Source organism: Manis javanica, chromosome 3 (genome assembly GCF_040802235.1).
Source record: "Manis javanica isolate MJ-LG chromosome 3, MJ_LKY, whole genome shotgun sequence".
Classification (NCBI taxonomy): Eukaryota; Metazoa; Chordata; class Mammalia; order Pholidota; family Manidae; genus Manis; species Manis javanica.
The window spans coordinates 172,689,580-172,709,587 of NC_133158.1; the positions used below are offsets into that span (position 1 = coordinate 172,689,580).

The 20,008-nt window shown below is 42.7% G+C and overlaps 2 protein-coding genes across 8 annotated transcripts in view; one reads left to right on the plus strand and one right to left on the minus strand.

Moving 5' to 3' along the window:
* Window positions 1-5,400: 5,400 nt before the first annotated feature.
* Window positions 5,401-20,008, minus strand: part of LRRC2 (leucine rich repeat containing 2) — a 66,909-nt gene continuing 52,301 nt past the window's right edge. Inside the window, exons 9-13 of one of the 4 annotated variants that reach the window (XM_073232413.1) lie at window positions 14,898-18,655; window positions 11,091-11,327; window positions 9,758-9,906; window positions 7,443-7,803; window positions 5,401-6,904 (exon numbers count right to left, since the gene is read on the minus strand). In XM_073232413.1, the coding sequence (XP_073088514.1) occupies window positions 18,606-18,655 (50 nt within the window). In that variant the 3' untranslated portion in view covers window positions 5,401-6,904; window positions 7,443-7,803; window positions 9,758-9,906; window positions 11,091-11,327; window positions 14,898-18,605. Of the gene's footprint in view, window positions 7,069-7,442; window positions 9,907-11,090; window positions 11,328-14,897; window positions 18,656-20,008 lie in introns of all 4 variants that reach the window. The other 3 variants (XM_073232412.1, XM_073232411.1, XM_017650410.3) reach the window with 3 other exon arrangements.
* RTP3 (receptor transporter protein 3) lies at window positions 8,492-19,844 on the plus strand. Of its 4 annotated transcripts, XR_012129542.1 has the most exons (6): window positions 8,492-8,646; window positions 11,106-11,598; window positions 13,376-13,497; window positions 14,955-15,136; window positions 15,494-15,694; window positions 19,747-19,844. XR_012129542.1 is itself a non-coding variant. In XM_073232414.1 (4 exons), exons 1-4 carry the CDS (start codon window positions 8,492-8,494, stop codon window positions 14,906-14,908), a joined length of 774 nt encoding a protein of 257 aa, XP_073088515.1. In that variant the 3' UTR covers window positions 14,909-15,029. The 4 variants fall into 4 exon arrangements, 2 of the variants coding, with proteins under 2 accessions (XP_073088515.1, XP_036861500.2); XR_012129543.1 differs by lacking the exon at window positions 14,955-15,136; XM_073232414.1 differs by lacking the exons at window positions 15,494-15,694; window positions 19,747-19,844 and having other exon boundaries at window positions 14,905-15,029.

Sequence of the window (20,008 nt, forward strand, 5' to 3'; positions counted from 1 at the left end):
AGAGATACCTTCTAGCCAGCATATAATAAAAAGGCCTCCCACCTAAAGGATCAGGGCCTTTGTCTACCTTGACTCTGGCCCACTTCTCCCTTGGAGTGTATTCAAATAAAACTTTCACTCTGCTTTTCCGTTGTGTCTCTGCCTTTCAATTCTTTGTTTTGGCAGAGACAAGAACTGAGGAGAGCAAACTTAACCCATAACATACTCAACAAAAAGGCATATGAAACTACAAAAAATAAAATGCCTCAGTATATGCATAGTACCATGATTCATAATAAGCAAGAACTGAGAATATCTCACATGGGCAAGTAGTATAGATAAATACATTTCAGGTCTCATTGAAATATGAGATTATTGAAATGAAATATGCAGGATTGGGAATCCATAAATTACTGCAGCATGGTACAACATGGATGAATCTCACATACATGCTACTGAGTAAAAGAAGTGTTAAATGATAGACTGAGGCACATTACAATTTTCAAGAGTTTATTTTGAGCACATACACCAATTCGAATCAACAACACCAAACCAAAAGTGGTTTGATATGCCCTACCAACAGGAGCTAAGGGACAGGTTTTTATAGAGAAGATGCAGAGGTTAAGCAAGAAAATTATTTGATTGCCTATAGCTTAAGCAGTTGACTTATTCAGGAAAGCTTAGTTGGCTGCTCATGTTTGGTTGTTCTTAAGTTTAATTTTCTCGGATTCCAGTGCATTGACTATGGTTTAGGTTTCAGTTTGCTTACGTAAGATGCAAAGACTTCAGAGCCAATTCAGTCTAAAGGCCTCTTTGTTTAATTAGTTAAGCAGAAGTGTCAACCTTAAAAATAAAGTAGCCAGTTATTTTGGTAGCAAAATGAGTTTATTCAGTAATAGCAGAGCAATTGCAATTCCAGACATGCAAGTTATTCCACAAGCAAGTCCTAAGAGACAAAGGGAAAGTCAGCTTTTATGAGGTTTTAGAAGAAAATTGGAGAGTGTTATTTTGAACAGCAGTTCATGGGAAAAGAACAAGAGTTCAAGGTTTCTCAGTGGCTGCAAGTGGTGGTTAATGTGTTGTCCCTGGGGCAAGGAGAGATCTTCCTTCTTCCTTAAAGATGTCATATCTGAAAAATGTCCTCCTTATTAAGACAAGTCTTTTCTTCCCTCTTCCTGCTGGCTATGCAAGTTGCAATCACTGGTATGTGTATAAGGAGCCTCACTTCAGGGCTTTCTGACTCCCTTTTAAATGAGATTTCCTTTCTTTATATTCAAGGAAGCAGGACACAAAAAATCACATATACTTTGATTCTATTTATGTAATATTTTTAAAAGACAAAAATAAAACAGAGTTCATACACAAATAGCAATTACTACACCAAAGTTAGAGTGATCACTTCTAGAGAAAATGAGAGAGTTTTGATGGGAATGGTCACTTGTGGGGGGGCTTCTAGAATGATGACAAATTTCTAATTTTTTAACTTGATGATATTTACACAAGCATTGCAACCCACTACATCCTCCTTGAGAAGAAAAACATCTTATTTCTTGAATCATCCTCCTCTTCCCAGTCGTCTGGACACAATGAAGTGCCCCAAGACTGAGCCCTGGGGCCTCATTTCTCCATGTCAGCACTCACCCCAGAGAAAACCTCAATCTCCATGGCTTTAAAGACCATTCATACCCCAGTGCTTTCCACAGCTGTGCCTTCAATCTTCCCTTAACTCAGATTCATATATCCCACCTCCTGCTTAATATCTCACTTGGGTATTTAGTATTACAGTATAATGAGTCATAAGAAATACATATATTTGGTCATCCAAATGACCAAATATATTTATTTCCCAGGTTTATCTGGTCTTCATCCACAGCTCCTGAAAACACTGCAGGGTCTTAAAAGTGAAATGGGTGTCTTGTCACATTAATGAGAGACTGTTTGGCCCCACCCCAGGGCCAGGGGCTGGAGGTTCGATCAGCCATTGGCCAATGACTATGCAAGGAAGCCCTCACAAAATCCATGGGAAGAGCTTATCACTCTCTTGGGTCCCTCTTCTCTGTAGAGAGAGCCCTTGGGGACCCAGAAAGCCTCCCAAACACACTAAAATAGCAAATACTGAGCCATTGCCCCTCGGGGAAATACAGTTAGGTTCCTGTGAGCCTCTGACAACATTTGGTCAACTGATTGATATACACCCTAATGTTGTTTTTGTTTATAAAGACACCTTATTTAGCATATTTTGTTTATTTATTAACATTGAGTCCATGGCCAGCAGCCCTATAACTCAAGCCTGAATGAAGCCCGTCTAACACATGCATTTTCTCCATAAGGAGCATCACACCAGCTTGTACCTAGTGCACAAGAAAGCCCTTCAGCCCTGCACTTGGGGGCCACCTTAAAAAGGGAAATCACCACCCCCACCAAAAAGCCCAAAGTTCAGACAACGTGGCACCAACAGGCCATGGAAAGGACACTTGTTTACAGCACGAGGGCTGAAACGGGAAGGCAGAGCGTGGCCTTGCTCAGTCTCAGCTGGGCACGTGTGCACCAGGTGACTCCAGTCGTCACTGTCTGGACATCCCCTGAGCTTTCAAGATGGTCTCCCAGCAGCAGACCTGGGGCCCAGCCCAGTGTTCAGGAAGAATGACAGCTAGTGTCCAGGGTGAACCCTGACCCTTTTAGAGGGAGACTGGCCTCTGGGTTAGAAGCTGAGATGGTTGTGAGGAGAGACATGCTGTAGCTGTTGCCCACGAGTAACAGACCCTTGCCAGGCAAGAGACAGACATGCGGGCTTGTGTTTATGAGTTCACATATCCGTTTCCAGAGCGGATGGGTCAGAGTGTTCCAAATGAGGTGCTGGAAATTGTTTTTGTTGAGTTGAGAGACCAGCCTTGACTTCCAGGCCCTTCTCTGCACCAGGCATGCCTAGCATCCTTCCGCATAAAGGCTTCCACATGAAAGGTGCCATTCCACCGTCAAAAAGCCCAGTGTCTTGCCTGCTGTCACACTCCAGACCAAAGACCCCCTGCCTTGCAGCCCAGACCCTCTCCCACACACACTCACCCCTTTCACAAATCATCTGAATCTGCTCTGCGGTTGAGAGCAGGTTAGGGGAGTACAGAGAAAGAAGTTGAAATAAAAGAAAAGTCCAAGAGAAAAATTGATTAAGAGGGCCCCCCAAACCTAGTTAATTCATGATCTGAGCAAAGTAATGTAGAGAAACAAAACTGGAGAAGGCAGAGGACAGACCACCGCAGTTCAGGCCCTGGTGAAGGTGCTGGCCTGTGCCCGTGCGGCCCGGAGGCAAGGACGCTGAACGCTCCAACCCCCTCACCCCCAAGCAAGCTGCCACATTTGTCCCCCAAGACTCCTTTCCTTTTCCTCCTCCCTCTGCTTTCTCTCTCCCAACCACTTTAGCCAGTCCTCTCCCCTCCCCCCAGAGCCCTCTGCCCTCCCTGTGGCCCACCGGCCCACCGCTCAGACTGCCAGCATCTAACCCAGCAGGTGGATTCGACTAGGCAGCCCCCAGACTGACCCCTGCAAACCAGACTGTAAGCCTTCTGATTTGGCCACAGCGCTGCAGAAGGAAGCGCCTCCTCTGGCTCTTGGTCTGTCTCCCTTTGGGCTGCTGATCAGGGTCTTCCCAGGTTTTCCTTCCCCTCAGCCACCCTGTGTGGTCTCCACCATAACCAGGCATTAGAATGACTTGGGGAGCTTTTGAGAACTGCTGATGCCTGGACCAACTCTGAGAATGCCTTGGCATCCTCTGCCCCACCCCAGAAACCTAGAATTCTCTGGAAAATCTGGTACATGATGTTACTCATGATAGTTCTAGGGAAGACATTCAGCCTATGTTAATTTAAATGTGACAAGCTTTCTCACGTGCTCTTAATATCAAATATTTATATCATTTAAGAACACAGAGTTCTTCAGTTAGAGTATTCCTACTAGAGCAAAACGCTTAAAGGTAACCTTTCCATGACGCCAGAAACACTTGTTATCTGGTATCTTTTAAGATTTCCTTGCACAATTAATTTCAAGGGTGGTTTTAAGGAAACAGAACTGGCTATGGCATTTTCACATGAGATGTCACATCAGACCAGAAAGTAAGACAGTTTTTGTTTAAATAGTCTCTGGTCCCCACTGTATCTGAACTAGTTCTGTAGCACCAAAGAGCATTCGCATTTGCTCAGCTGTAGGCTGGGGGAGAGATGGCCTCCCTGGCCGCTGAGCTCTCTTTCTGGAGCAGCGGTTAGGATGGGAGGTGGAATGCGGAGCAGGCATCATGGAGGCCCTAGAATGTGAAGGGTAGCAGGAGCTGTGGGAAGGCAAGCACCCTGGGCAAGGCTTGGAGGGCAGGGGCCTTCAGGGACAGCATGAAGGGAGGGAGAGTGGCTTGGGGTGCAAGGGAGACTGTGGGTTTGGGGTGGAAGAGCTTGGCAAGGCTGAGGCTGGGAGAATGCAGGGGTAGCCTGTGAAGCGTCTGAATGCCATGCCAGGCAGCACTATGCAGACAGGCTGGAGGAGTGGTAGAGGGAGGGGCTCTCCTCTTGGGAGGGCGCAGAGGCGCAGGTCAGTGCCAGGCTGGCTGTAGATGGGCCGTGATACAAACACCGGGATCGTGTCCGCCTTCCCTGGGCCACGGCCTGCTTCAGCTCCCACCCTAATCTGCCCCTGCTCCTCTCCCCTTCCTCCTTCTCAAGCCTCTGCCAGAGGAAGGGAGGGACAGTGGAGCACCTTGGGCTGTGGCCACTGGCCTCTCATCCATGTAGAGACCTCATAGCTTCATCTCCTGGGCATGTGGACTGCATCAGCTTTGGTTTCTAAGGGTGAGAGACTGGGTTTGGGAGTCACCTTGGACTCATAGTGTCTTTGAGACACAGTCCTGCACAGACTGGGCTGCAGCAAGAAAGAAAGAGCAACAGGCAGGGACACAGTGACCTCACAGGCACACGATGGCCACATCCTTCTTCGTTTGTCTCTCTCTCTTCACCAGCTCAGCAGCCCAATTGATAAGGATTTTCAAATGTTAAAACTAGAAAGGACAATTGCAGCCTCTCTCCACCATTTGCAAGGGCTTCATCACCAGAAGGATGTGCTCTCAGTTAAAGGTAGAGGCACGCTGAGATCCATTCCTCCTGATGTGCAGTCCAGAGATCTCCTTGGACAGTATTTTTTTTTTTGTAGATAATTATTTTTTATTGAGGGGTAGTTGACACACAGTATTACATTAGTTTCAGGTGTACAACACAGTGATTCAACATTTATATACATGATAATTCTAGCAACCAGCTATCACCATACAAAGTTGTTACAATATTTTGACTATATTCCCTATGCCATACATTACATCCCAGTTACTTATTTATTTTGCAATTGGAAGTCTGTACTTTTTTTTTTTTTGAGAGGGCATCTCTCATATTTATTGATCAAATGGTTGTTAACAACAATAAAATTCTGTATAGGGGAGTCAATGCTCAATGAACAATCATTAATCCACCCCAAGCCTAATTTTCGTCAGTCTCCAATCTTCTGAAGCATAACGAACAAGTTCTTACATGGTGAACAAGTTACATGGTGAACAGTATAAGGGCAGTCATCACAGAAACTTTCGGTTTTGATCACGCATTATGAACTACAAACAATCAGTTCAAATATGAATATTCGTTTGATTTTTATACTTGATTTATATGCGGATACCACATTTCTCTCTTTATTATTATTATTTTTAATAAAATGCTGCAGTGGTAGGTAGATGCAAGATAACGGTAGAAAACAGTTTAGTGTTGTAGGAGAGCAAATGTAGATGATCAGGTGTGTGCCTGTAGACTATGTGTTAATCCAAGCTAGACAAGGGCAATAAAACATCCACGTATGCAGAAGATTTCTCTCAGAACGGGGGTGGGGGGGGTTCTAAGCCTCACCTCTGTTGATCCCCAATTTCTCACCTGATGGCCCCCCTGCAACTGTGCCTGTCTTAGGTTGTTCCTCCCTTGAGGAATCTTACCTGTCTCTGGCTAACCAGTCATCCTCCGGGGCCATACAGGGAAATGTAAAGTTGGTAAGTGAGAGAGAAGCCATATTGTTTGAAAAGGTTAGCTTTTTACTTCTTTGCAGATTTATGCCCTGTGGCTTCTATGCCCAGCATTTGTCTTGAGGTATCTTTACCACTTGGAGGAATTATGCTACTTGGTAAATTCGATATGAGGCACGAATTCTATTTAAGGGTTGTAATTAGGAAGGAAGAAGAAAAGCTATAGAAGTAGCAGGCGGAAGAAAACACAGGAAGATTGATTATTTCTTTGACATAGCTTCTTGTAGAGTATCTTCAGCATGTATAGGTTTTAACCTACTAATTAAATTGTGCACACACATTAACATAATAGGAGTACAGTTACATAACCAAAGCAGACCTATAATTACCAGCCATCTCCAGTGGAACCAAGAAAACCAGTTAGGCACCTTAGGCATTTGTGAAAACTTATCTATGATATGGTAGATATTGTCCAACTGAACTTGAACAGTCTGAGAGAAATCAGACAAATTAAAACAACCCATTCCTGGGGACTGTTCACATCCCATATGTTCTTTTAACAGTAGATAGTCTGTAGTTGTAAGATTTTGGAGCACTACAACTTGCACTTCTCCTAATTCTTGGTTGAGTTCCAACAGTTTAGATCCAGTCAAATTTGTTGTTTTACTGTATGCACAGGCCAGCTTAGATATCTCCTTCTTCATTCTCATGGCAAGTCCAGGAACCGGTGGGATGAATGCAGCTACAGCTGTAGCAGCACCTGGATCTTTGTTGAGGTTTTCTGATGATCATCTTCTGGTATGAGTCTTCCAGAGAGTGCTGATGTTGGAAGTTCTTCTTCATATCGTATCTTAGTTCATTTTCTGGGTAGCCAAATTAGGCTTTGATCCTCTGTATAAACAAAACACAAACAGACCCTTTGCCCACACTTTGATATGCCCTTTATACCACTGTGTAGAACTCATTGGAGGTCACCACAAAGGAACTGCTTTTTTTTTTTAAGAGAAAGGAGTATTATCAGAAAAATGTACTTACATAGCCGATCATCTGACACCCTTTAAGTGATCAAAATTAAGGATATTTAAAGCATGCATTAATCGTTGATTTACAGTTAGTTTTATCCTATCAGGGAGTAATCCCCCTTTTCTTTCTTTCTTTTTTTTTGTTATCATTAATCTACACTTACATGATGAATATTATGTTTACTAGGCTCTCCCCTATATCAGGTCCCCCCTATAAACCCCTTTACAGTCACTGTCCATCAGCATAGCAAAATGTTGTAGAATCACTACTTGTCTTTTCTGTGTTGTACAGCCCTCCCCTTTCTCCCACTCCCCCATGCATGCTGATCTTAATACCCCCCTTCTTCTTCACCCCCTCTTATACCTCCCTGCCCACCCATCCTCCCCAGTCCCTTTCCCTTTGGTACCTGTTAGTCCATTCTTGGGTTCTGTGATTCTGCTGCTGTTTTGTTCCTTCAGTTTTTCCTTTGTTCTTATACTCCACAGATGAGTGAAATCATTTGGTATTTCTTTTTTTCCGCTTGGCTTATTTCACTGAGCATAATACCCTCCAGCTCCATCCATGTTGCTGCAAATGGTAGGATTTGCCCTCTTCTTATGGCTGAGTAGTATTCCATTGTGTATATGTACCACATCTTCTTTATCCATTCATCTACCGATGGACATTAAGTTGCTTCCAATTCTTGGCTATTGTAAATAGTGCTGCGATAAACATAGGGGTGCATCTGTCTTTCTCAAACTTGATTGCTGCGTTCTTAGGGTAAATTCCTAGGAGTGGAATTCCTGGGTCAAATGGTAAGTCTGTTTTGAGCATTTTGATGAACCTCCATACTGCTTTCCACAATGGTTGAACTAATTTACATTCCCACCAGCAGTGTAGGAGGGTTCCCCTTTCTCCACAGCCTCGCCAACATTTGTTGTTGTTTGTCTTTTGGATGGCAGCCATCCTTACTGGGGTGAGGTGATACCTCATTGTAGTTTTAATTTGCATTTCTCTGATAATTAGTGATGTGGAGCATCTTTTCATGTGTCTGTTGGTCATCTGTATTTCTTTTTTGGAGAACTGTCTGTTCAGTTCCTCTGCCCATTTTTTAATTGGGTTATTTGTTTTTTGTTTGTTGAGGCGTGTGAGCTCTCTATATATTTTGGACGTCAAGCCTTTATCGGATCTGTCATTTTCAAATATATTCTCCCATACTGTAGGGTTCCTTTTTGTTCTATTGATGGTGTCTTTTGCTGTACAGAAGCTTTTCAGCTTAATATAGCTTGGACAGTATTTTTATTGATGAAATCCCGTGTCTTTGGGAATTCCCTGTGCAGCCTAGCCCTGGTCTCCGACCTTGGAGCCAGACCTAACTGACCTTTGTCTTGGGGCAAAGATCTGGTACACAAAGGGAGAACGGGTCTGAGCTTTACTCTCTAAAGTGGGAGCAGGTAGCGCACCACAGCAGCAGCGATGTGTCAGGACATGAAGGTGTGGAAGCAAGTATTTCAGGAATTAATTCAGGAGCTAAAACCATGGCACAAATGGACCCTGACACTAGACAAAGGCCTTCTTCCCAACGTCCTGAAGCCAGAATGGGCACAATACCAGCAGTGGGTCTTCGCCAGGTAAGTGGAGGAATGGGAAGGCATGTTTCTGGAATACATTTCCAGAAAATCCTAGCTTGTTTCTTACTGTGTATACTTGTTACTTTCATTGTTCGATTCTATGCTTGCAAACTGAAGATTACAGGAGGTGAGGTTCCTATCATCTAAGAAGTTTTAGCTTCAGTAAAGGTGTTTTTTCCTTATTATAACAAACGCCCAAACAATACCAGGATGGGCACTGCTGTGGGCTCAGGCCTAGATGCAGATAAATGAGGCTGCGAGGAGTAAGGGCAGGAGCAGTGAGCAGAGGGGAGAAATGGCAGCTATCTCCGTCAGCCACAGGAGAGCTGGATGCACAAGGCTTGGTGCATGTGCTCCTGCCTCGGGACATGCTGGGTCCACCATGACAGAGAAGCCCTGGGCACTGAGGACACCCCTCAGGGAGAGGGCAGAGGATGGGGGAGCTGAGCAACACACAGCAGGCTTGCCCTCTCTACTCTGAGCTGATGGAATCTTTCAAATATAGAATCCTTGCTAGTCATCCAAAGTCCCACCCTCTCTTTTCTAAGTGAGAAAGCAGGTTCCCAGGGATGGGGGTGGGGTTGTCCACAGCACAGAGTGTGGGGGCCTGGGACTCTAACCCGGTGACCATAACAGGGGCTTGCAACCGCCCACTGCCCCCTCTCTGGGAGGGGCTCTAGGCGGAGGAAGCAGGTATCTCCTCTCCTTGCCATCTGTGGTTTTCCTGGGCCAGGAGCACCTGAGCAAAAGCTCAGCTCTTTTTTCCATGAGAACTTTGAACTCTGAGTTGACACACAGCAGAGCAGTGTGACTCAGAGAGAGGGCAGGCAACTGTCGGCCAGCAGAACAGGGCCCAGGCCCCGTTGCACCACCCACTCTGCATGACCTCCAGCAAGGCCATCTCGCTCAGGGTACTCGAGCCTCTTGGCATCTTTCCTCCACGTTCACGTCCACCCTGTGGAGTGAGGCCAGGACCCGGATTCTGGAGGGGAGCCTTGACTGACTCATTCTTCCCGGTCCACTACCCCAGACTTCAGGGCCCGTGCATCAAGCCAGGCAAGCCTAAACTTGGTTGCTATAACTAATAAGCCCTGAAATATTGGTGGTTTACCTAACACAGGACTCCCAAGGTTGGTGAGGTGGAGAAAGCTGGAGTGTTTTCCAAGGGCTTCTGTGCCACGTTTGGAAGTAGCATGTTTCACTTCTGTCCACATCCTGTTGGCGAACTGGTCACATTGCCTCAAACTAACTGCAAAGGGGCTGGGAAACAGAGGCGGTGCATTTAGTGGGCATTAAATGCAGCCTCTGCCCCTCCCATAATTCCTATCCTGGGTGCAGCCATAGGCTTCCCTGCCCTCTTCCCTTCTCTCCATACCTTCCTGACATGTATCTGTCCAAATATCTGGGCTCAGATAAATTCCCTCCCCCCTGCTGAGAAGAGGCATCATTCTCTTGCGTCCTGAGGCCAGAGTCACACAGAACGTGAAGATTTCCAGGCTATTGTGAGCAGTGAATTGGGTCGGAGGGGGATGAAATGAGAGATTACTATGATCTCCCTGTAATACCGGCAGAACAGGGCCGTGCAATGTGCTTCCCTAGGCCACTGGACCTTTTAGGGTCCCTCTCTGACTTGTGGGTCTATGACTTACTGTCTTAGTCCTTTCAGGCTCCTATAAAAAAAAAGAGTACCACAGACTTGGCAGCTTATGAACAAGAGAAATGTACTGCTCACAGCTCTGGAAGCTGAAAGTCTGAGATCAGAATGCCAGCTGGTTGCATGAAAGCCCTCTTCTGGGTTACAGACTTCTCACTGTATCCTTGCATGGTAGAAGGAGCTAGGGAGCTCTGTGGGGTCTTTTCACAAAGGCACTACTCTTATTCATGAGGGCTCCACCCTCATGACTTGATCACCTTCCGAAAGCCCCACTTGCTGACACTATCACCTTTGGGGGTTAGGATTCCAACATGGTAATCTGGGAGGGACCCAAACATTCAGACAGCAGCATTTATCTACACCCATGTATATGCATTTGTGGATTTCATGGGCCTCCTGTAACCTCTGCCCCACTATGATCCATACTTGAATAAGCCCTGGTTTGGGGTCAGGAGTCTGGAGTTTTGGTCCTGCCTCTGACACCCACTGAGTCTCTGGGCATGACAAGTTCCCAGAACATGCCTCGTCTCTAAGACACTCACGTTGCACTTAGGAAAGGCCCAAGACCCCTTCTGGCTCTGATGGCTTGTGATTTGCTGTTTCTGTGGTAGATGGCTGTGGGTTTAGGGCACGTTGGTGACACAATGGAGACAGAATTGAGGGGCTCAGGGACCTCCCCTGTCACTAACCCGTGACCCCAGTCAAAGTGGGCCCCGTGTTGTCTGCTGCCCCTTCCTCCCTGTGGCACAGCCCCCAGTTCGGCCACACGGAGCCGAGCTGAGGCTCTTACCCTCTGTCTCCACAGGTTCCAGTGCTCCTTGTGCTCTCGCAGCTGGACCTCTGCCCAAGTTCAGGTCCTTTTCCACATGCACTGGAGTGAGAGGGAACGCAGGGGCCGGGTGAAGATGAGGGTCTTTGCCCAGAGATGTCGGAAGTGCTTCCAGGCTCTGTTTGAGGCTCCCGAGTTCAGAGAAGAGAACATCTCAAGGATCCTGAACAACCTGGTGCTCCGAATTCTGAAGAAATGCTACAGAGAAAGATTTAAGTTCGAGGAGGAAATTCCTACCATCAAAGAAATCTCTCTTGAGGGGCCACATGACAGTGACAACTGCGAGGCGTGCCTGGAGGGTTTCTGTGCCCAGCGCGAGTTAGGTCCAGGCACGGGGCCCCCAGCAAACCCGTCACCTCCCCCGATACTTTCACCTTCCATCGGGGTTGCCGCTCCTGCGCCTTCCCCCAAAATGAGCGGCTCCACAACAGGCACCCAGACGGGGGACACCAGGGTAAAGAAAGAGAAGGTATTACCCAGCCCCTGCTCTTCCGAGCCCACGCAGGCTGCCAGGTTACCCACTGACTGGAACCCGAGATTAGACACCCGCACCTGGGTGGAGACCACAGTCCAGGTCCCCTCCTCAGCTGAGGCCTCTCTTCCCCAGTCATCCCAGCCTGACTCTGCATTAAGACCTAAATGCAGGATCTTAAGCATTTCCTGCTCTTCCATCATTCTAATCATTGTCGTGGTGATTATTGTACGACATACTATATAAGCCTCAAAACCACATGCCAAGTTTAAAAAGTCAGACACACAAAGTCATACATTGTATGATCCAATTGAACAGAATAGGCAAACCCAGAGACAGGAAGTAGATTGGTGGCTACCAGAAACTGGGGGGAAAGGAAAAATGAGGAGTATTTAATCTGTATAGGGTTTTCTTGGGGAAGGGTGATGAGAATGTTTTAGAACAAGATAGAGGTGGTGGTCGCACAATGCTGTGAATGCTCTCTAACTGCCCTTGTATTGTTCACTTCAAATGGTTAGTTTGTGTGAATTTTAGTGATTAATTTAATGTGAACTGCACCTCACTTAAAAAAAAGAAAGACTTACAGCACTAAATTATGTTTTCTACCTTTATCTTGCATCTACCTACCACTTCAGCATTTTACTAAAAAATAATAATAATAATAATAAGGGAGAAATGTGGGATTCACATATAAATCATGTATAAAAATCAAACGAATAACCATATCTGACTTGATTGTTTATAGTTCATGATGTGTGATCAAAACTGAAAGTTTCTGTGATATGACTGCCCTTGCACTGTTCACCATTTAAGAACTTATTCACTATGTCAGAACTTGTTCACCATGTAAGACCTTGTTCACCATGTAAGAACTTGTTTGTTATGCTTCAGAAGACTGGAGACTGTTGAGATATAGGCTTGGGGTTGATTCATGACTATGCATTGAGTCCCCTATACAGAATTTTATTGTTGTTAACAACCATTTGATCAATAAATATGAGAGATGCCCTCTCAAAAAGAAAAATAATGGGCAGCATGGCATTTTATAAAGGAAAGTATAATATTTGTAGCAATTAAGGAGATGCAAATTAAGGCAATTTCAAGGTGCAGTTATATTCCTATTAAGTTCTCAAAACAAAACTTAAACATGGCATGTTGGCTTTCTGGGTTCATTTAATTTATATATCTCTTATGATACTTAAAATATGGTATGTTCTTCTTTCTAGAGTTAAACTTCACAATTAAAAAAAATGAACCAACAAAATTACCTACATACTTTAAATCTGCATTTTCCTTTTAGGAATATTCACCCAGGAAAGTGTTCCTCAAGAGGAAATTTTAAAGTAAATTAGGCAAAGTGTTTATGGCCTCAGAACCTCTATAAAAAAATCAGAAATGAACTAAATGTTCAACAAAAATATCATTTCTGTGCAAAGTATATAAGGTTAACATAATGGAATGCTGTATATATTTAAAATGTTAAATGTGTACCCCTTCTCCAAAGATGGAAATGTTTACAGGAAATGCTAATCGGTGTGGGACACAAGTTAGTATAGACCCAATGATGTTCAATCACTTACAAATCAATGTAAGTATTACAATGCTTGTGTGTATTTTGAAGACAATCAAATAATCCAAGGTCAATACTGAAATGCCCACCAGTTTGTATAATTTCCTAGTGGCAAATACTGATGTTATTGTGTATAAAAACTTGAATTTCCTTTTAAATATATTTTGCTCAAATTGTCTTACATAAAAAAAAAAAAAAAAAAAGAAGACCACTGCAGTTTCATCCATTCTGAGGTGGACAACTGAGACGGAAGCCTACAGAACTATTTGGAATCTCATGAAGCCTGTGGGCCTGCTTGCCAGGAAATTTTGCACAGACCCCTTGAGGTGAGTCTGTGGAAGCATTTGCAGTGGAAAGCAGCAGGCTGAAACCTTTGCTCTAGCGCAGTGGTCTTCACGGCAGGGGGACAGCTGCTGAGAGATGAGGCCCGACCCTCCACCAAGGTGGGGAAGAGGGCCTTAAAACCTCATTCATTTTTCCTTTTCTATTTCTCGTCACATGTTTTATAATGTCTGTTAATATTTTAACAGGATGGTATAATGATATAATATACAAATAAATAAACAAATATCCCTCTAGAGTGCATGCCCAGGTTCTCACTGAGTGGGTTGCATCATTGAAGGGGGAACGCCCCTGCTCTGAAGGAACATGGGTGGAAGTCTACGTGGATTCTCACCAGAATTCTGAAATCAAGTAGCTTTTTAAAAGGTTTCTGCTCAGATTAATGTGAATACTTTTAAGATTCATTCTCACATCTTTTTTATCTAGAAATATGAATCCTTCTGTTTACGTGGCTAAAATTAAAGCAATAGTTGTTGACTGCGAACACATCTTCTCACTTGCTCCCCACCCTCCTCCATCCACCTGCCACTTCCTGTAGTCTGTGACCATTAAGCACAGGGCTGGCCAGCTTGAGCCCAGCCACTCCCTCTGGGGCAATCTGTAAACGTTTCATTTTCGGAACTGAAACTCTATATCCATTAAACAACTCCCCTTTCCCCCTCCCTCTAGGCCCTGCTAACCCATTCTTCTCTCAGTTTCTATAAATTGACTACTTCAAATAACTCATTTATGTGAAATTATATGGTATTTGTCTTCTTGTCGCCAGCTTAAAAGTGACAACACTTTTCCTAATTTCTCTCTTTCCACTATCTCCCACCTTACTTGTCAGTGGCAGTATTTGCTAGCAAATGAATTTTGATCATGATCAAAATTTGATGACAAATACTGCCATCTGTATGAATCAGGAATGGACCAGGATTATGACAGGAAAATCTAGAATCAAGTAAGTATTTTAAGAAAGTCAGTAAGGTCTGTGGAATTTTTGTAGCAGATAATGTTTTTAAAATAAAATTATATAGAATTACACATTATGGGAGACTAAGAAAATATTGTTAATGTAGCTTTGGAAAACAAACAAAATAAACACATCAATAATAGGCTGGTTTTAGGTGTCAGTGGGATTCCGAAGTGACTTCTAGAGGAGGAGAAACAAAAACTGGGGGACAATATTAAAGGTCAGAGCTGGCATAAGAAAACTAAGAATCATCTAGAAATTAAAACTAAATCTTCATTTACAAAAAAGAAAAATTACCCTCACTAAAATGATAAAATGCTAAGTCTTGTCTCAGTCAAATTGAAGACAGTCTTTGGGTGAAAATATAATTCATTCTAAGCCAGTGGAATACATATGTCAGCAAGTAATACAGGCATTTCCTACACTAACCTGACAGCTGAGGAACCACAAGAAGAGGGAGCCTAAAGAATCAGTCATCTCTTCCAGCTCCCTGCACGATGCTCATCCTACTCTGTACAGGACAAACATCTTGGGTGTCGGCATTGTACATACTGCAGAAGGCAGCTGAAGAGAGATATCTGCACAATTATTTCAAGTTTGTATAAATAGCAAGTACTTCTGACTTGGCAGTACTGAAATAACATCTCTGGAAGATAATAAACTTCACGGTGAGTTTTAATCACATTGCCTCCCCAAAATGTTCAGTCTATTATTCATTCCCAAGACTAGTGTTTGCTGAGACCTTTGGGAGGCTCTGGAGAGGTATTAGTGGAACGAAGTTCTACGCTGCCTCCAACTCTGATGTTCTTGTCTCTGTGTTTTTTGCTTCTCTTGCACATGAATCCAGAGAAGGCAATTCATAAAAGTCACAAAGGACTCTCCAGCTACAAAGCACACTTTTCAGGAAAACCATGACATTGGCAAAACAGTAGAACCAATTAAACTGAAATGAATAAATGACCTTTTCAAATCTCCCCCTTTAATTCTGAGAGTGGATCTCTTTTGCTTTGATCCTTCCTCCACAGACATGAGAGAGCAGCAGAATTTAAGGGAACTACATGAAGCCCCATTTGGAATCCATAATAACTGGAAGAAAAATAAACATGTTCATCACAGCCTTAGTCCCGGGTGGCGTCAGAGAGGAATCTTAATGAGACCAAGAGCACAAAGAGTCCTAGCCAGTGGCTCTGGAGGGCACCATGAAGTCTAGAAAGCCACACTGCAAGGTAAATTGCCTCCACCTACCTCCTGATTGCCCAAGAGGAGTCTGGCAGGACTTAGCTGAGGGTTTATGAATGTCCATTTACCATGCCTTCTCTTTCATGTGCCATGGGTAGCCGAAGCAGGTATGTATGTTTCTGGCAGTTATCCAAAAGTGGGAAAGTACTACATAGAGTCACATCTAATAGCTGATGTTTTTGCTGAGGACAGGAGTATGAACATCTTTTAAATATATGTATACATCAACACTATTGTAGATTTAAGGTCCTAAGTTTTAGAAATAAATCCAAAACCCATACCATAAAATAAGCATTTCAACCTATATGCACCACAAAACAGTACCCCAAAGTATTGAAGTTTCCTTCCCATTCAGAAGTAGGGAGATGCTTTGAAGCAGGAAAGAACAGAAAGGGACAAACACTGATTTCCAGAGCTGCCTGTTCACACTCATCATTAAGTGACCCTAATGTGGTGTTTGGCAGACATGCCAAATGGTCATTCTAGAAAGCTGGAGTCAAGAAATCTGGTGTGGATCTTGCTATCAATTAAAACATACTACTCAATGAGTTCACCTAAGTGTTTCTGCCCTTTTACTCCCAACACATGAAAAATGAGTAAAATAATAAGCTTTAAGGACCAAAACATTTTTCTTCTAAGAATTATATTTTATTCTTTCACTCATATTTCTTTAATGTTCATACATATATTCCATGATGCAAACTACTTCTCCAAATCATTTATTAGTCCACATGCATCATGTAAAATTTTCAAAATCTATGGTATTTTCACTAAGATGCATACTGTACTTCAGAATCTACATTTTTACATTTATATAAATAAATAGTATCTCTACAACCATCATATTCAAACAATGTATTTGTTTGGAGATATGTAACATGAAATAATTATTCATCAATGCAGTACTTTTTCATTTATTTATATGTAACACCAAGGCAAGGTTTTTGCACAAAAGACTGGTTTAATTGAAATAAATTTTATGTAAGGTATGGACAGTCAATTTGTGTGAAAACCCTCAATCACCCTTTTCAGATATCTTTTCCATTTGGCTATATATAACATAGACCTTGGCATGAAACAGAATTCCAGTCATTGAAGTAGTACAACTAATAAATTTTAATTATATTTTTAAGGAGTTAAAAATAAAGATACAATCATTTGAAGTTCCATTAGAGTGATTTCTTGCATTCCCACTCTTTTTACCGCTTCACCACTTCTCAGTTTGCTTTTAAATTGAAAGAATCCCCTACTAAAGCATTACCATGTGCTTTAGAATGCTCTCCCTGTTTTATGTTTGTTGTGGATAAAATATTTGAAATTATCATTAAGCCAAACAAGACAAAATATTTGGGTGTCAATAGTATCCCCTCTGGGGATGGACTTGTTCTTCAGATAAGAGAAAATAAAAATCACCCTTCGTGTCTAGCCCAGCTTAACTTATCAAAAACCTAACTCGCTAGATCTGTGCTGCCCAATATGGTAGCCACCTATGGTTATATGTGAATTTAATTAAAAATTTAGTTTTTCAGCCACACCAGTCTTTTGAGTGCTCAAGAAACATGTGTCTTACGGTTCCTACGCTGGACAGCACAGATATAGAACAGCTGCATCACTGCAGAAGGGCCTACTGGACAGCACTGGGTTAGACCCTAGAGGAGTCAATACATATGTTAAATATACATGAATAGATGCATTTTTTCCTTCTTAGTCACAGAGGCTACTTAGTTTTAATTGAAGTGTGGTTGACATACAGTATTATATTAGTTTCAGGTGTACCACAAAGTGATTCAACCTTTATATACATTACAAAATGCTCACCACAATAAGCATAGTTACCAAAAGCTACTTGTTTAAGCTTCAACTCACTCACAATCTTATTTTAGTCCAAGATAATGGTATAAAAATAGATATCTGTACAATTTCTCCAGATCATATGATGTGATATAAGAGTCCAAAGCCCTGTAATGAATCGCATCTTTGCAAAGGTAAAACACAGTCTCGTGAGCTCCCTCTGCACCCCAGTGCCTTGGCCAGGGCAGAGCTGTCCTGTGGTATGGCAAGGAAGCCTTGCTAGGCACCCCTCATCAGCATGGACTGGTCATCCCTATAACCCTAAATGGCCACCTTAGAGGACGTCACTGAGGGCCCTGCCTCTGATTCCTTGCTCTGAGGTGGGTCCCAGGACTTCTGAGGAGCCCACTCAGGGTAGGACAACCAAACCTGCAGGCCATGCGAGGCTCCCCATGACCAGCCAGCTCCACACGCCCTCCACAAGGGCTACCCATGCACCAACTGTGTGTCCTGAGCCCAAAGCAGGGGCCCACAGTCCAGCCCTTCTTCCTACCATCAAAGCCCAGATTATACCTCAAGTCTTTCCTGACAGTTTGCACTTGCAAAATATCATTGACATATGAAAATAGCAGTTTGTATAAAGCCAAGAAAGACTGTTCTCAGTAAAAAAAAATAATAACAATGCATTAAAAACTCTTACAGAATAATAAAGTCTCATCTAACTAGAACACTATAAATGCTCTTTCCACAACCCCTTAATTTCTAGGTTCCTAAAAACAATGCAATCAACTTCAGAATTTGGTCTTTAAGTTACAGTTTTAAAAAATAACACATTTTATAAAACATTAAATGTGCATTATTTGGAAAAAAGTGTATGCAAGTGATCCTTCAAATATCAATATATAAACCCATTTATCAATTTTCCAGTCTACAGGGAGAGGTATTCATAAATTTGAAATTTGAAAATCATTTTTCCTAACAACTATGCTCATGGTTTCTAGACTTTGTCCTTAAGCACAAATCATATTCCTCTGTGACATGACCTACAACACGAAGATGTACAGCTTCACAGGATAGGGGGATTCTGCAGTCTTCTGACGGATGGTATCAAAGCTGAAGGCTAAAAGATACTTTGGTGGTATAGCTGGGAACAGATTCTGTAACAAAAGAAAACAATATATGCAACCACTCCCCATTTTATTATGTCAATACACAAATTATTGCCACTTCATATTTTAAGTATAGAGATAAATGCATTTATCACCATTAAATCAGTCATCACAAATGTATAGTCATGCTTTAGAAACATTTAGACTTAAGATACAGTAATAAAAAATTATTAACTCTCATTCTTTTGCAACCTTTCCAAACAACTCACACGGCTACATCAGAATGTTGGAAACTGTATGACCCTAAAATAATAAAAGTTGATGAAATAGAAATAGATGGCCAAGGACTTGGGACTGTAATAGATACCAGGTAGAAGAGAATACAGTTAATAAGGGAAATTCGAGCTACTCCTAAAGCAAGCACAATCTTAGTACACCTTTTCTCAGTCTTGTTCTTCCCACTTATCACTGCCCGCTCTCTCTTTACAGCCAAATGTTGTCAAAGGATGGTTCTCCAGGTGTACCAAAGGTGTACCAAATGCATCAGCATCACCTGGGAACTTGTTAGAAATGCACATTCCCAGGCAATCCCCTGATCTAATGCATCAAAAACTTTGCGGACTGGGCTTGCTGGTGATTCTGTGTGTGTGTGTGTGTGTGTGTACATGTGTATGTTTACTGAAGTGTATCTGACATAATATAATACTTTCAGGTGTACAATCCAGTGATTCAACATTTATACACATTACAAAATGCTCACCACAGTAAGTGTAGTTGCCATCTGTCACCACACAAAGTTATTATAATGTTATTGACTATATTCCCCATGCTATACCTTTCAACCTTGTGACTTATTTTTTTATAACAGGAGGTTTGTACCACTTTATCCCTGCCACCTAGTTCACCCATCCCCTGCCCTCCTCCCCTATGGCAACCACCAGTTTGTTGTCTGTGTTTATGAGTCTGTTTCTGAGTTTGAGTTTGTTTGCTTGCTTGTTCATTTGTTTTGTTCTTTAGATTCCACATATAGTCAGGTTCAGGAACATTTGGGAACCAGTGAGGGGTTTCACTTCCTCATCACTGAATCACGTAAGTTGGAAATCCATGTGGACTCACTATTATCTACCTTTTCGCCTTAGAGCCATGGCCTCTGTGACTGACTCAGACATTAGTCTGACGAGGAAGGAGAGAAAAAAAGGAAGACACCATAATAAAGAAAAGAAAACAAACAAACTTAAAAAAATTCAAACATGCCTGACCACGTGTAAACTGAACTATTTAGAGATTGCCATGTTTGTAGGTCAAAACCAGGTGAATATTGGCAGCATCATTTGGTTCAACCTAATATGAGTATGTGAAGGATAGAATTATTATAATTATCTAGAAGTAAGCAAATGTTTC